General features: G+C 40.7%; 2 protein-coding genes across 3 annotated transcripts; both read left to right on the forward strand.

Annotated features, from left to right (window-relative positions):
* Positions 1–610: 610 nt before the first annotated feature.
* LOC145890729 (uncharacterized) lies at positions 611–12,432 on the forward strand. 2 transcript variants are annotated; one of them, XM_082981874.1, is made up of 16 exons: positions 611–727; positions 1,525–1,635; positions 1,826–1,891; positions 2,682–2,829; positions 3,104–3,241; positions 3,582–3,667; positions 3,984–4,093; positions 4,912–5,078; positions 5,641–5,792; positions 6,000–6,109; positions 6,513–8,634; positions 8,861–8,967; positions 9,463–9,637; positions 10,614–10,782; positions 11,054–11,197; positions 11,439–12,432. In XM_082981874.1, exons 1-16 carry the CDS (start codon positions 725–727, stop codon positions 11,561–11,563), a joined length of 3,933 nt encoding a protein of 1,310 aa, XP_082838000.1. In that variant the 5' UTR covers positions 611–724; the 3' UTR covers positions 11,564–12,432. The 2 variants fall into 2 exon arrangements, with proteins under 2 accessions (XP_082838000.1, XP_082838001.1); XM_082981875.1 differs by having other exon boundaries at positions 3,104–3,232.
* A 903-nt stretch (positions 12,433–13,335) lies between these two features.
* On the forward strand, positions 13,336–17,551 carry LOC145889945 (uncharacterized). The gene is made up of 6 exons (XM_082980994.1): positions 13,336–13,629; positions 13,793–13,887; positions 14,051–14,273; positions 14,514–14,747; positions 14,952–17,260; positions 17,323–17,551. The coding sequence occupies exons 1-6, from the start codon at positions 13,336–13,338 to the stop codon at positions 17,549–17,551; spliced, it is 3,384 nt and encodes a 1,127-aa protein (XP_082837120.1).
* The last annotated feature ends 97 nt before the right edge of the window (positions 17,552–17,648 follow it).

Here is a 17,648-nt window from a genome sequence, read left to right on the forward strand (position 1 = left end):
AACTGTGTAGTATCGCTGACCAGAGTCTTTTGATTCCATATACATGCAGACCTATAACATGAGCCAAATAACATTTCCATGCTAAAAATGTTAAACAGGAATAAATTTACAATTTTATTTTGAATGCTTAAATCTTAATTTTTTCAATATTGATGTCGCTGGTAATAGTTTTGTGAAGATTTGGTCAGTTACCAATACTGTTCCACATTTCTTTATCGCCACAACCATGAGTGTTTCAAAACACCGTAGACAGGAGGTATAGTAATATTGTGCGGTCGGGCGTCATGTCGCCATTCGCCACTTTTCGCCACAACTTTAGGAAAAACATCTAACTTATATCTTCTCACCAACATGGCCATGCAACCAGGAAGCCTTTTAAAAAATTTTCAATTTCTAAAAACAAGCATTTGTGCCACAAACTTTATTTTGTCGCACCTACGAACTAAACACGGTATTTGCCGGCTAGTAATCGGTCACGCTCCAGTAATAAATGCGACTGCTCCGGGCCTAAACGTGAAGCAGCTGGTGTGACGTATTTTTGCCGTGAACCAATCAGAATGCTCGCTGAAGAAGGTTGTTGATCTCGGTTTCTTGCCATTCATTGCCTGCAATTTGATCTTGTATGTGGCTGTGTAGTTTTTTGTAATTTTGTTTAGAAATGGCAAGTTGTGTTTTCACTGTTTCAAGTTGACGTTCATCAAGGTGCACTTCATTGCGTTGAGACATGGTAAGTGTACGTGGTTAACTGTGTTTTTTGTTTGTTCGCTGGGTTTCGTACAACACGTTGGTGATTTTAAATTGAGAATTGTTGATTATCTGCAATAGTTTTCGGCCACCAATGAAAAGGTTTAAGTTTAGTTAGAGCAGTTTTATAAGGTATCTAGTTTCAACCAAAGGTATCTAGTAAAGAATTTATCAGATATTGGCTAAGTTGTTTGATGCAATGTAGGTACAAATTACTTCCAATAAAACAACTCCTGCAATGTCAGAAATCATTGATAAAATACTATTATATTCTAGGTAAAAATTCCGTAGAACTAGTTGGTGATATTCACTGTATTCAGTATAATAATGTTTTTCTGAAAGAGAAGTGCAGGTTGAAAGTGAAGGGTGTGGTTGATAGATTGGAAATTTATATACGTTTTATGATGTTTTGTTCAGTGGCAGGAAGCAAGCCTATTTTGGAGATCATTTGTTAGTCGCAAAGTTCAAGGAATACTTCAGAAAGAAATTTCTCAGACAAATCAAGTACCAATGACCCATTATATTTTTAAGGATTTTCGATCACTTTTAAAATTAATATAAACATATATGCTGTTTAGGGCAGCATATTCTTGTTTGCATAGTATATAATTTTGGTGAGTTTTTTAACTGCACTTTATCAAATTCATTGCTTCATTCCTGGTGGCTGATCCAGCTAGGCTGCATTGCCTGGGCTGCCAAGCCCGAAAACCTCATGGTGTTCATTCCAATCATGCACATTTATTGGCAAACTCATAATAAGTTCTGTATGTATATTTTCAGGATGAGAACGAACAACATTTTTTATCGGTTGGGACCGAAGTCAGTGCAAAATACAGAGGTGCTTTTTGTGAGGCAAAAATCAAATCGGTGAAAAAGAGTGTAATATTTCGGGTAAGTTGCAAAATGCTGTCCTTCAATCCAAGCCTCAATCTGCATAAATATTTAATGCAACATTGTCTGCGTTTGTGTGGTTTTGTTTCTACCTATACTTGCTATATTGTTTGGTTATGTGGGTTTTTGAGTATATATTGTTGTGCTTAGCTACATGCCATAAAATCATTGTGGCATTTTGTTTTTGTAGGTAACTAACAAAAGGGATGGAAAGGCATACAGCATAACCGAAGAAGCTATCAAAGGCTCTTTGAAAGTACAAAAAAACCTTTCCATTTGTGTTCTATGTATTTTGTGATATATTCCTATTTGCTCGTTTTCCTAAATCTACCAAAGAAATAACGTAAAGTAACGTCATTGGCACAAACATAATGTGTCAGCAAAAGTTGATGTGACAAATCAGTTGGGAGTCATTCATATGCCGTTCACTTGTTAATGAGTAAATAATGCACACACTTCTCAATACCACAAGCAGAGTTGTTGTAATATTCTTCACAAGTTCAGTACAATTAATGGCCATGGAACAACTCTGTTTAGCTTTACTAACTATGTTGTGTGAATGTAAAATTGATTAGTTTGCATGGCTTTGATAGCTTATGAGCTCATTAATCAGATTGCATACAGTGTTTCCTGTGCATTCAATTAGCTTTAATTCCACAAACTACTGGTGTTTAGTCTAAACACCAACCTGTTGCTTTTGTATAGGTTTGTGTGCATATTAATCTTGAGCAATCTATTAGATCAAGTTGTGGCCTTATTAACCCCAAATTAATCAAAAGATAGTTACTTAATAATCAGTTTATTTTTATATATAATTAATGATTATATCTTGTTTGTATCTAATGATCCAAATTTTTATACAATTAATGATCACATTGAAAGAACGCATTCATTTTGCAATCTCAAGCACATATTGAATTACAAAAATAACAATTTTCATCCCAAAAGTATCACAATCAAATTTGCAATTTGTCAATATTTTTGTACCACCAACATGCATCATCATGTTTACAATAACAAATGGGTTGTTCTTGCACTTTATTTAGATTGGATCGACAGTGGAAGCCCAATTTCCTGAGCAGAACAGCTGGGTTGAGGGTGTCATTCAAAGTGCCCGTGATAAGAGTGTTTATACTGTGGAATTTGATGATGGCGATGTTCGTACATTGCAGAGGGGGTCTTTATGCTTGCAAGGTAAGGATGCTTTTAAATCTGAACACATACTATCCAAAACCACTTGCATGCATTAGTTTTGCTTGATTTGAATTGTTCATTTAAATCAGTGGGTACCCGACCCTTTTTTAACTCACAGCTACTTTCTTTTCAAATTTTTGTAAGCATCAAAACCTAACACAAGGTTTTCTGCAGTATTCCAACTACAGTTTGCAATGCTACCAACTACCAAACTGTAAACTCAGTGCATTACAACCTGAAGAATTATTGCTGAAATTTTGTGTATTTTCTACAGGTGTTCGACACTTTGCAGAGAGTGAGACTTTAGATCACCTTCCCCTCACTGACCCTGAAAACTTTGGTACTCCAGTGCTGACGAAACGTAAACAAAAGCGCAAAACACCTCAAAGTGCTTCAACCAATGGTGATGAAGGTTAGAGTTGTAAATTCTTTACAAAGACAACCTGGTCAATGTTTTAGTTATTGTCCTGGAGTCTTTGTTTTATTTGTACTGAATTATAATCAGTCATGTGTGTTTATGACATGTTTATCTAACTGATATAATTAAATATATTGAAAGCGGGTAATTTAACATTTTTATTGTGTCATAATCATTACGTGTGAGCACGTGGATAGTATTACATATATTCTCTTGGCCAATGTTCTTTCAGTTTCGCGTCACGCTTTATCGTTCTTTAGTTGACACAAATCAGACATTATATTGATTTTTTGCCTTTCCATATATGGTGTGTCTGATGACCTACCTTGTTTAGATCCTGACAGCGATGATCAAAAAGGTACGGATAGAGAACCAAATGCCAAAAGAAAGCTGGTTCCCGGGGGATGGAATGTGTCAAAGGTGAGATAAGAGCTTGTGTTCTACTGTGTATTTTAAGGCATTGTTGCAGCACACGTGTGGTTTAGTGTGCAAATATCATCCATGGTGTGTAGGTTGTGCTGTTTGCATTTCTTGTTGTGTTTGCAGTTTTCTGTGTACAGAATATCGCTTTCGGATAATGACAACTCACAATATATCATGTATGTTTTTTTTTTAGTTTCAACCTATTCGCACATGTTCTGTGTAAAAACGTTTTGCAAAATTTATAAGCACGAACCACAGGCAAAAGTAATGCTACAACACCACATATTCATGAACTTAAATTTATTTATCTCAGGATGAGGACAAAGAAGATGAGTCGGAGGAGGAAAAACGGAAGAAGTGGCTTGCGGATCCACTTATGGGCAAACTGGTGCTTGTGGAACCGGCAGACAAAAGAAAACACTGGTATGTGGCTCATCAAATAATCATGATCTCCGCAAATATGCGGAAAAACCCTTGCTCTGCAAGATTATGATAATCTATTAAACTAGTTATTGATTATTCAGAATATGTGTAAACAGTCTTTAAAACATTTTGCCATCTTTATATTGTATACATCAGTGCACGTTTAATCCCCCTTCTCCAAACTGCATACCACAAATGTCTGTGAATCTTGAAACTAAACTATAATATTAACAGTTTTGAAAACATCACATTGGTGCAATTTGTTTTGTATTTGAAGTGACAGCAAAATTTTTGCAAACAGATACCCTTTAATATCTGATTGATTTAGCCAGAAGAATGACTGATTGCAACACTAACTGCTAACCCAGCCAACCTTGTGACCATTCCAAAAACTTTGAAACTGGATGACAATAGTGTGGAAATCTTGTGACACATGATACACCCACAAATCTCCCATTCACAATACCGCCCACCGTAGTCCAATGGCACAAGTGGTTTTATATTTCTCCTTTCATCACAGCCACAGCATATTGAGCAATTTTGGCATTTTGGGGCATAAAGACTCTTTCATTTAAAAATCCTAAACTTAATTCCATACACGTTTTGATTTACTTCTTTGTAACCAATATGTTTAAAAATAAAAAATCTATTTTTGTACTGACTTCATTGTTAGCTCACATCATCTATCCTTTATAAATACCAAAAGCTGTGCAACCCTAAGGGAAGGGCAATTCAATAAATTATGTTTCTTTGCCCTCACAGAAACCTGCCTGAAATACATTCCCCTGACAAGCATGACTTATTGCATAACCTTGCAGGTACCCAGCTGTCTGTGTTAACCCCATGGCCTTTGAGGATAATGAAGATCTTTCTTCGACACAAGTTGTTGTTCGTTCTTTCAAAAATGGAAAGCTACTTGCAGTGGATCGATGCCAAAGACTGACAAGGCAAAATATCCCAAACAAAGTTGAACCTTCATGGAAGGGTTTGTAATTTATAAAATTCTATATTTTTTTTTAAATAAAGTCAACTGCTTGTTAAAACTATTTAACTGTCTTGTTCACTGCTATTTTTTTCTGTTTCTTACAAAGATGCAAAATTTTCATTATTTACAACAAGTCCATGTGCTATTTTCAGAAACTGTTAAATAAAAACACAATCCCAAGGGTCCAACCAACCATTCTATTCTCTGATAATTGCAACTTTCTCGACTTAATCTTCTAATTAGTGTCACCACAATTGATCAGCACTTAATTTTCCCATCCTTGGCGTTGTTTCAATATTGAATTTCTCTAAATAAACTCCCAGTCAAGTGAAATTCTTCAGTAAGTTTGTGCTTGACAACAGATGTGATTTCATGCAAATGAATTTGTTTGTGTATGTTCCTTGTTGAAATGTGATTTACAGATTTGTAAATGTTTTCTTTTCAAAATAATCTCTAATGTGGGCCTCTTTTGGTTAGCTTATGTTACCTGGAAAGTACATTGAACTGTTATTGTGTTGTGTGTAACACGAATCCACATCATCCAATTTGTTATTATTTACAGACGTACTTGAATCATCATTTTCGTGGGATGAAACCCGCATGATTCCAGATGTTTGGAGGACAGACATCAAGGACATCTTGGATGAAGATGAACTTGTGGAAAGTGAAAAAGATAGTGTAAAGACAACAACCTCAGCCGAGGACCAAGAAAAGGTGAGTTTTATTCTTCTGTGCTTTGAATTTGTAACACCTCGCACTAAAGCAATTCCATTATATAAGCATATATACATGATTTCAAACTAGTTCTATAATCTATTTTAAAGCAATCATCAAGGCGTGAATCTGTGTTTCTGAGCTATTATTTCTTAGTAATACTGTATTCACAGCTTTTAATACAATGATTTGTTGTCAATTTCTTAGAATCATGAATTCTTGGAACAACTCTACAAATTTATGGAGGACAAGGGAACTCCTGTGAACAAAACTCCAGTTCTTGGTTACAAAGATCTTGATCTGTTTTTATTGTACAGGTATGCCAACACCACAAATATCATAAACATGCCATTCACCTAAACATGGTTGCCTTACTGCACTAATTTCTAAAACTTGTGTGTACCAGCAAGAGCTGTGTCTTAAACGATCAAAATTTATGTAGAAATGTTAATGACTAACAAAAATTAAACATTTACGTTTGGTTGCAATATTAAATTAAATTTATATATTTTATATAGACCTCTTTGGTAAAGTATCAAAATTGCAAAACAGGCTTCTCTAGGCAACAAAGACGTGGCATCTAATTTTTTCGATAATAGAACCCCAAGTCATATGTTGTAATGGCTGTTTTTGCCTCTGACACATATATTTTGCCTGCAATGAGGCACCATCAGTATACAATATTACATTAAAACAAACATACTTTGTTATGCATTGCAGGCTTGTGCAAGCCAAAGGTGGTTTCCACGCCATTGTAAATTCACCTGACTGGAGGGAAATTTACTGTGAGCTCGGAATTCCAAAAGTTTCTCAAGCTGCTGGACACCATGCTAAAATGGCGTACATTAAGTATCTCCTCAGCTTCGAGGAGTACCTGATGAGTTTCAAACAGGAAAACCAGAAAAATACAAACAAACGAATGAAAAAGGGAGAAGCTCTGAAGAAAAAGAGAAGTCGAATGTCATCAGGTAGAAATTCTCCTCTCGGAAGATCCGATGATGATCAAGAGAGTGGTAAGCGGAGGACGAGGCGTCGCAAGATTTCCGAAAGTGTCACTGATGACTCTGAACTCACGACACCTTTAAAGGAAACCAAGCGTGGGAGGAGAAGTAGACTAGATGACTCCAAACGTGATTCAGATATGGACGATACCAGTTCAACAGCAAGTTCTGAGAAGTCCACGACAAGAAGCAGAGTGTCCTCTGCAAATGAGTGCGCACCCCAAAAAGCAGCGCCCAAGACAGACCGACGGAGGTCAAACAGCGGAGTGCGGCGAAAAAATGCAGTCTACAAAGCAGGAGACAAGATTAGAGTAAAGTATGGGAAGGATTCCTTTAAACTTTACATTGCCAAAGTGGTTGACGTCGACTTTGATGATGGACCTGATGTGCAGTATTACGTTCACTACACTGGCTGGAACAGTAGACACGATGAGTGGATTAAAAGTTGGCAAATTGAGGGATTACTTTCTGATCGTGATGGAATAATTACCAACACATCACCAGCTCCAGGAAGAATGCCTGGACGAAGACCCAAGACACCCACACCTGCAGAGAGCACTGAGAAAAAACATACTCCAAGTCCTCCTGTTGCAAATAGCCCTTGTGTAAGTTTGTCAAGGGATGAAGTGAAAGGAGTAACCCAAATGTTGAACTTCAATACACCACCGAAAGTTGTGCAAGTCAAAAAAGAACCAATAGCCACATCAACTTCTCCTCCCAAGCAAGAGACTGCTCCTGCAACAACTGAAGGTGGTAAAAAACCTGGAAAAGGAAGAACGAGAAGACAAAGTATGTCTTCATCAAGCTGCTCAACTCCTGATTCTGCTCCTCCATCAGTGAAAAGAGCTGCATCGGAAGAAAAGACCCTCACCAAAAGTGCTGAAAATGTCGAAGCTGCCGCTGATGCAAAAGATTTGCCAAAATCAGAGAAGCCCACGGGAAGAATCACGCCCCCATCTGCCTTAACTGCTGCTGCTCGAAGAATGTCAAGCCGCCGCTCCAAGTCGCCAGCCTACCTAAAAGACTTCGGTGAGACAAAAAGAAAACGTACCACCAGCTCCACTTCAATGGCCGAAAGTCCTGTCACAGAAGAAGGAAATGAAGTCCAGAGTCAGCTCCAGAATGATGCTGATGCGACTCCGAGCCAAGCTGAAAAGGTGTCCACCTCAACTTTATCGAATGAGTCGGTGAAGTCGACACCATCCGAAGCAAAACCACCACAGAATGATTCTCCCACAACCTCCCACGATAATCTATCCTCTGAAAAGTTTGCAGAAATAGTGGAGGAGGCATCCAAAAAGGAGAAGGAAACCACATCCTCAACTTCAGAAGCCACATATGACAACTTCGATGAGGAAGCACCTGTCATTGCACTGGAGAAACCAAAGGCCCACTCGCCAGCCTCGGTCACAGAACCCAAAAACAATGAAATGCCTGAGATTTTGCACTTGGACACGTTGGCCGAGACAAATTTAAACGATGTTCCACCGTTAGAAAGCGAAAGCGACCAAAACAAACCCTCGGTTTCCCAACTAACCAGCACAGGTTCAAAATCTACCTCATCACCTCCACCGCCGCCACAACCAAATGAAAGCTTGACGAACGAGGTGGATGGCAGTGAAACGGAGAAACAGGAGATGCAAGCTGAAGAACCGCCTTCCACTGATAGCAATGCTTCAGACGAGAGTAGTTCATCTGAAAACAACGAACGTCCATCGGATGATGCACAGGATTCAGTACCTGAACCACAATTCCACCATGCCCCAGTCCATGTCCCACCACCCCAACCTGTACAACTTGTACCTCCCCCTCTGCCCCAAGGCGCCCCATCCAGTAGTAAGGTATGTCGAATGTATCTAATTCTCCAGTGTTTTTGAAGTGTAGTTTACAATGAAACTTTTGAACCGAAAGAGTGCCTTGTCTATAAATATTCGCCACTTGTCAATTGCCGATCAACCGTTACGTCTGCAATGTCCACCCGATAACCACGACGCCTTCCCTTTTGTGTCTTTTCACGCCCACAAATCAAATTGCAGCGAAACCATAACAACTTGCCATCGTTTGCAGGTATTAGTGGAGAATACGCCGCCAACGACCCCCGAGGCGTCGCCCGATCATTTCTACGACGACCACGACACGAACGGCGAAAGCGATAACGCCGGAATTGTCGGCAGGTATGTCACCACCACCACCACGCTTTGCGAATGTGTCTGGCGCCATTCCACTATTGTTTGTTGTGACTTGCCTATTTTTAAAGTCAATTGGTTCTCGTCGAATTGGCGAGCATTCCATGGTGTTGTTTCTCTTGTAAAATTTGTGACTTTTATGTGACACTAAATTCACGTTTGCATTTGGGCTGTTTCGACAACTAGTTTCGTTTCTTTAAACAGTAGTTTTGTGGGACCTGTACCTGGTTGTAGCAGAATGTTAAGGGAGATATTGACTAACGGTATTCAGGCCGAATCCGAATCTTTTCTACTTTGGCTTTTCCCTATTGATTTGTAGTACAAGTCTTCGCACCAATTCAAAATCTTTATGAAAATATACAGCTTACAGTCAAAATCTTCACGACAATTCTTTGTCAGGGTCCCGACAATTTCCACATCAAGCAGCTTTAAATTATTTTTACAAACTTCATGATTTTCACCCAAACTTTTTCTTCTCAACAGTGGAGCGAGTTCACTAAGCGGGGATGTCCCTGTTTCGTCGTCGTCACCCGATTACCCGCCAAAAGAGAGTTGTCATGACGACAAGGACGTGGTTGGATCGGGAGGGGAATCGGCTCCCAAAAGGAAATGTAGGAAAAGTCAAGGTCACAGAAGGTCGTCATCCAAAAACGATTCGGTGAGTTTTGAAATTTTTCTCGGTTCATTCGTTAACTGCAGAATCGTATATTGAAAACATGGTACCTCAAGTTCTAGCTTAATTCCGAGCAACATGAAACCAAAAAACAAATATTGTGATTTCCGTGCTGTACGAAATGGCACATATGACACGATTTGTAAAAGTAAATGAGCCAATAATAATCGGTGAGCTTCAGACAGTAGTGCATACTGTTTCGACCTATCAGACCTAATCAGTGCAGCTTTTGGCATGACTTCTTGGTTGGAAACTTGGAGATATTGAATTAGGTGTTTTACCGGACAATATTTCAATGTGAATCGCGTGTGTTGGGTTTTATTCGGTTTCCACAAAATCTGGTAAACAATAAAATGGACAACTACCTCATTTCCCACAATAAACCCCACCTTCTATTATAATTGTTAATTGTGCGACACTGGAAAGATGTAACGCGGTGTTAGTGACGTGTAAATCGTCAAACCGGCGAGTAATTATTCGCTCATAAACCCCTCCCCTAGCTTCCTGTGTCATGTCGACGATTAAAGCCACTCGCCGAATTCTTAATCGCTACCTAATCTTTCTTGAAAAAACTCGTTCTCGCGTGGCGAAATGACATAACGAGGTTGTACGTGATTCTGAAAGTCATGGTGTAGATTTTTACATAACTCGTTTTGCCAACCTTTGTGTTAGAACCGTTTGCGTCAAGTCATTGCTCAATTTGGGTATCGTCACGTGTTACCAAGTACTTTTATCAAGAACAATTTTGAATAAAATCGCATGTTCCCAAGTACTCAAAAAAGGTTCGCTGACATTGCCGCCAAGATTGATCGAAATGCGAGAACTGAGATTGGTCAGAAAAAAAGACTTTTAAACCTATTTTTGAAAAGAAGGACTACAGTGTGTGTATATTGATTTAGTCCATCTAATATATTGCAATGTTTCTGTGGACTCGCAAAATATGACAACCCTCATGTTTCAGCGCAAATCGAGAAAAAGTGCGGGTGGCGAAAGTGAGAGTGACGACGATGCGCCATCTGGCGGCAAAGGAAACGAGGGTACTCCGTCCAAAGGGCGGCGCCGCATGAGTAAAAGACGGGTGAAGACAAAACCGGAACCACCATCCGCTCCGCCTCCGGTTGTGGGAGAAGGTATCGACATTGTTATCAGTTTTAAAAGCAGAACAGGCTCATTCCTGTAGTTTTATGATTGATTTCCCTTGTTAAACGATTGGATAAAATAAACAATTTCGTTTTCCAACATGAGTCTTTAGTTTTCGATCCCAACATTCATCCAAAGTGTCTGAAAACAAATTCAAAATGTGAATTTTATTCAACTGTACCTAAAATTATGCGCACCGAAGCACTTTCATAATTTATTCGGAAATTTCTTTCAATCCTTGGTTTAATTTTCACTTCGCAGAACTTGCGAAGATGAATCCGGACGAAAGGATCAGAGTTCTGCAATCGCAACTTGCCGAGATGAGGAAAGTTTATCAGCAACTCAAACAAGAAGTTTCCTCCATTGATCGCAAGAGAAAGAGGGCGAAGAGGAAAGAACAGGAATGTATGCAAGACACATTTCTCCATACCTATGCTATGTTATACAATTAAACACTGACAATAAACTAACCCACTCCCAATCTGAAACATCTTGCATCAAACAATATAATTCATATTTTGATATATTGGTGTCGCTGGTCATAAAACAATGCCTCATTAAGGGCATTCTGCCCAAAACTAAGCAACCGTTTTTTTCCCCCAAAAAGGCTAAGTAATTTACTTAAGCCATTCTTGTTCCCACACAGCTGCCGAGATCACCTCTCCGAGTCTGTCCAAGAAACACTGTCCATCCTCACCCGACAAACAAGACGATGATGACGTCGCCACCGACAAGGGTGACATAGAGGCCGACATTGCACAGCTGGGGTAAACGCGTGACGCCATAGGCGTTACGTCATCATACCCTAATTACTTTCGTGCACTGCCAGGCGACTAACCCGTGGCCGTTTTGCAAATCACACACAGAGAAACATGTTTATTTTTTTGCCTCCAGAAAAATTTTTTTTATTTATTTTTCGTCTTCCCGCTCATGGTCGCCACCTTGTGTTACCTTCTGTCGCGAGCCCGCGCGCGTCCTGGTGACCACACCTGTACATTCGAGTATTACTAAGTCCTGGTGTCCACACCTGTACATTCGAGTATTACTAACCCATGACTTACCGAACAGTACTTTTCGGCCTTGTACAAATTGTCTTACTTTTCTAATTTCTACACACTTTCTAGTGATAATCTTCACATATGACGACAAACAACCAAAAAACAGGCAGATATGTCTCAATTCGAATTCTAAACATCAAACCAAAGGTTTTGACCATAAGAGGAAGATGCAAAACGTCACCTTACGTCAATGCACAACTCATGCCATGCTGTGAAACCCTGGGTGGTTTCGACTGTTGTAATTGCACACCATGGAGCAATACCAATACGTTTCATTTTATTTTTCGCGGCGGCGAGCGTTGAACGCCACAACTCGTGTTGTTTTTCGGGTCAAAAGTCGAATCGTTCACTTGCATTATTTTTTTATTGTGTTCGTGTTTTTTTTCTCTTCGCGCTTTGTTTCATTCTGTTTTTACCGTCGAATATCTTTTAAAGGTTGTTTCTCCTTTTTGCCCAACTTTTTTGTACAGCAGGAGCGGGTCGGGCCTTGTTTCTTGCGATTGTGCGAATGTTTCTCTGCCTTTCCACATGGTTTGTATATATTTATAAAGTCGGCGCAATTAAAACGTGCTACGTCTTCGACCACGTGGTGATTTGTTTCAGGCTTAGCAGCAGTGAATGTGTGTTCAGCAATAACCAGAATCGAACTAAATGCGATCTGGGCTGTACTTTTTGTCATTTTGTTTGCGGACGAAACTGAAGTTACGGATTATCCCACGAAGCTTGGGTCGACTCCCACATAAATCCAGGTTAAGTAATAATATATTCGTTCACACATCTACGAAGAAATGTTTCATTCCATCGCATAAAAAGGCAGGACCTTGGCTATCACAGCTATCGTATCAAGATTATTAGGGTGCAGTGGCATCGCAGCCAAGGTATCATTCTCCCATCAAAAGATAACGCAATATAAGCGCGTAAGGAATGCCTTGAAAAAAGGGGTCACTTAACTGTTCATACGTGTCGTCCTGTTTTTGACGCATTCCAAACCAGTGATGTGACCGCCAATTTCGCAAGTGTTACCTTAGAGATAGATTGATTCTTTGCATTTCTCGCCCCGCTTCGCACGCAGTTCCGTGGCCGCGTTGCTAAACCAGATGCGGGGCTTGGAAACAAATCGAATCACGTCGCCAATCGGGTTGCGCCCAAAAATATCACAAACGAATAATTCGATTAGTAACCGCAATGCGATGCATCGGACCATGTTACGTCAGAAATGTCGTTAACCAAAGAAAAAAACACAAGTTCGTTCGCACCCAGTGTTTCAGACATGTTTCATTGAAAGTTGGAAGTGAAGGTACAGTCTATATACTCGAATATTTGTGTAGGTTTATGTGCAATATCAGCATGTTTACAACGTTTGATATTTACCACTTTTGGTTTTAGTGTTTATTCGGTGTAGTCCTTGTTTTTTATGTCGATTTGCATTCAAGTGAAAGTCGAACAGTATTGAATTCTTCTTGAACTTTGACCACTTCGTCGACGATGCTCACCTACAAGCAGAAAATCAAGAAAACCAATGGCAAAGTGACTATGGACAACTTTGACCTTTACGCTGACCTTCCTCCTTTATCGCCGGTTGAAGATAAAGACAAACCACCCGCCATGTCCAGAACAGACATCAAAACTCTCCAGAAACATCCTTACATGGCGGGCAGCAGGCGCTCATCAGTGGTGACGTCAAATACAAGCAACAGTTCGTCATCCGTTGAAAGTTGGTTGCCACAATTTAGTGCCAACATATCGCAAGCTGGTGGCGACCGTCAGATGCTTGAAATGGTAAGATACCGAACAGACCTAATATTTAGTGTTTCGGTTTAATCACATAGGCTTAGAATATTATTTGCAACATTAATTGGAAAAATTCTTCCAAAATCTTTCATTTTTAAATGAGCAGGAGTTTGTTTGAACTAATTTTCCATTTTGAGTTTTTTTTTTGCAGAAGACATCGGTGGGTTTTGATATGAGTCATAGCAAGAAGGCAAAAGATTGTCTTGAAGTTTTACCGCAAAACACGGTTCCAATGGCCAAGTACAGGTAAAAAAAAAGTTTTAAACACTAACAAGTGTGAAGTCGCGTTACATTTTTAACTCCAGTTCGAAATGTTGTTAAAAAACTGAAAAAAAAATTTCCGAAAACACTTTTTTCTCGTAAATTTTTCGTGAAACGCTCGTCTATATTTTCTTTATACCAATCCCAGGAAGAACTTCATCCGCAAGAAACTGCTCAAGGAGTCAGCGGAATTGGAGGGGACGATCACTGATGAGGACTTGTGGAAAAGGAGAAAGGCACAGGAGGAAAAGGAGCGCATTGCTATTATCAAGAGGAGACAAAGTGGAGCTGGGAAAGGTGGAGTCGTTGACGACAAACTCCATGACCTCGATGACGATTACGAATCCTTACATCAAAAACGAACTCTTGAGGTATAAATTTTATCGATTGTGGAAGGCAATAAGTGCCAGTGAAAAAACAAAATGGATAAATTAAAAGAGCATTTTTTTTGAAAACCGGCCATTGCATTTACCCCACCCTATTCACAAACATGTGCAAAAGCTACCAGCAGCATGTCTGATATTACAATCACCGGACGCGTGATGCCTATTGTTTAAAGGATTACGCGCAACAAGTCCTGCTGCCTCATCCACCTCCCTAACTCTTCGCAGGAGGAGATCTTCCGACCGACATACGTTGCCGACGCCGATCTGGATGAGGAGTCCTTCTTCTCGGCCATCGGGAAGAGCTTACCTCGTAGGAAGATCGCGGTTGTCAGCGCAGTGATGCAGAAGGTGGAGAAACGGAGGCAAGAGAAGGAGGAGAGAAAGTTGAACGAGAAGATCATGGCTGAGTTGAATATGATCGGAAAACCAACCGATCGTCGAAACTCAACAGGTAGCAGAGCTGAATTCTTAAATTCTTACATGCAAAAATAATTGAGGCATACATAACATATCCATGTGGTAATTATGCGCGAAAGTTGTGGTTTGATTGAGTTTTAAAGCTTATAGTGTTAGTACATATGGCGTAACAAAATCATTTTTGTTGTCATTTGTCATAAACTTATTTCATAATACATTATAGCAGGTGACCTCAAACCTCCAGAGACGGACACAAAGAACGCGGAAACTTCTGAAAACAAAACGGACCAACCGGAACCAATGGAATCGCCTGGCAACGAATCCCAGATAGACGTTGGCAATACCACGGAAAGCTCCATTGAAAACCAATTAAGCGAAACCCAAAATCCAATTGACCAGAACCAAGAGTCGAGCACTGAAAACCCGGTAGAACGAAAAGAATCTACAATCAGACCTCAGAGGCTCCACCCCGTGGCCAAAAAGGCAAGTTTCCTGAAGAAGAGTTACCACAAAAGCGAAGGGGATCTTGTGGCGGCTGTGAACAGTTCATCATTCGCTCCTCCAGAGGATTTCTGCGACACGGGAGCGATGATTTCTTACTCCGAGATTTTGATGGCCAGCGCAAAGCATTTGGAACACACAGTGTCAATGATCGACATCTCACAGCCAGAACTGGACTTTAAGGCGTATGTTCCACAGATGGCCGATTATGTGCCTAAAAGGGAAGAGCCGAAGACTTATTTTCTACCTCCTGAAATTGGTGAGGACACAGAGAGCCTAATGTCTGACGTCGGTTACGCGAGCCCGGTCGACCCACCGATTAGTCCAAATATCCTACCTGTGAGCCCAGTCCCTGAACGTCGCCCAGCAAGAGAGCCAATCTACTCAAAAGTAAAGAAAAAGCCACACGCCAACAGACCACACTCTGCTGCTCGGCGACAATCAACAAATTTGTCGACGAAACGTCGGATGCATAGAAGTCACGCAGGTAATCTGAACACAAGCGGTAAAACTCCAAGGTCTCGCATTGAACGCAGCGCCTCCAGCAGCGATCTTGTGATTGTTCATCGTCTGGCTGCGATAGTCGAGAAACAGGGCGAGCTGATGGAACGTTGGCAAAACTTTGAACTGGAACGAATGAGGGCAAGCACACGATCGCTAAACAATCAAAGTTCGCTCAACACGAATTACGACATGAGCTTCAGCGATGCAGACCAGCCAGCATCACCACCGATACTACACCCAAGGCGACCGTCCCTAGCAACAAGCACAAGTGTTCAAAGTAGAGAGACCTTCAGTGATTCAAGTTCGAACTATCAGCTTGCTTCTTTCGACGATCTAACTTACGCTTCTATTGGCGACGTACGTAGAAAGAACAGTCCAGTGGACATTGAAAGGTCGCCAGAAATCCCAACAAACTCTGTCCCTACACGTTTGAAAAAACAAACACACGAAACCAAAAAAACGGACCTGACGAAACTTGTTCAAAAACCTGAAAAGGAAAAATATCGGCGCACGAATGAGGCTCAGCACTCAAAAGTAAAATCGCCAAATGGAAATGAGTATAACGAGAGAGAAATCTCGCTACCAAGTGCCGCAAACAATCCGCCAACTCGCCCTGTCTCCAGCATTACACCGGAAACCAAAGAACCCATCATAAAAAACACAAAAATCAAGTCACCAAATCGTAATGTAGAAGCAGTGACTGATCGGAAGCCACAAATGCCAAGAAGAAAATCCACACGGAAAGAAATAACAAGAGAGCCTTCTCAGATGATCAAAATCGACATCATAAAATCCAGTGGAGAAATGCTTGGCGTGGGCGTTGCAGATGGCTCTTTACCACCACCTGGCAGCGTGTCAGCTTCACGCTCGAACTCGGCAGTGGGTGTACGGCGACGACGTTCACTTGTACGTGTCCAAGGAATTCGTAACCAGCGGAACGAGGGTGCTGAAGAACTGAGCGAAAAAATACAGTCAGTCGTTGATGCTGGGACGGGAATGGACGGTGAAGGTGAAGGCTGGTGGGTGGTTTGGGCCAAACGGGAGGGAGGCGACAAGAAGTCGGACGGCAAGATTGTAAAGCGGGTTGCATCTCTCTTCCGCAAGGACGACATCGAAAAGCGGAAAGAAATTGACGTTGTTGCTGAGCTTGTGCAAAAGCTCCCAGGCGAGGAAGGGTTTAATTATTACGAGACGCAACCTCGAATGCCCGAAGTTCCCGAAACAGTTGAAATTGAATCCAACCATTCTCCACCTCTGCGTCACCGGAATCGCAGTCGCGGGTCAAGTTTGAAGAGCACAAGGTCCCCAAAAAAGAAAAAGGCATTAAGACGGGCTCCTTCCTTTGATGAGGACGTAAGCGACATCGGTCCTTTGCCTCCCAGTAATGTTAAATCGGCGAAGAAAATGAGAGTACCTCCTGTTTTGCCGAAGAAACAACCTTCCTTTGATTCTGGAGTTTCAACTAATCCCACGGATGATGACGGCGGTGACGTCAGTCCTAAATCTCTTGACGGGAGAGCGGCATTATCGCAAAACTTGGGAAAACAGAGGTAATTTTAGTGTTAAGACTACAAAATATTAATTGACCCTAATCTTACTGTTTTTATGTTAGTCTCGCCACAAAAGCAGATAAACGAAAAGAGCCACCAGATGAAACAAAACAAGATAAACAAACCAAAGAAAATGGCGAAAATCAGCAAACCGACTCCAATGCTGACAGCACAGCAAAAGAAGAAAGTTTCCTGAAAAAGATGGCCAATTTTTTTGGCATTAGCTACGAAGAGCCAGTTGAAGAACAAATTGAAAACACTAACCCAAAACCGATATCAATCTTCGCTTAGCTGTCGCTGCTATTTGTAAACTGCGAATATATTACCGCACAGTATTAACAAAATAAATTTTTCTTAAAGCATGCAAAGATGGGTCATACCACACCCT

The sequence above is a fragment of the Ascidia mentula genome, chromosome 2, assembly GCF_947561715.1.
Source record: "Ascidia mentula chromosome 2, kaAscMent1.1, whole genome shotgun sequence".
Lineage (NCBI taxonomy): Eukaryota > Metazoa > Chordata > Ascidiacea > Phlebobranchia > Ascidiidae > Ascidia > Ascidia mentula.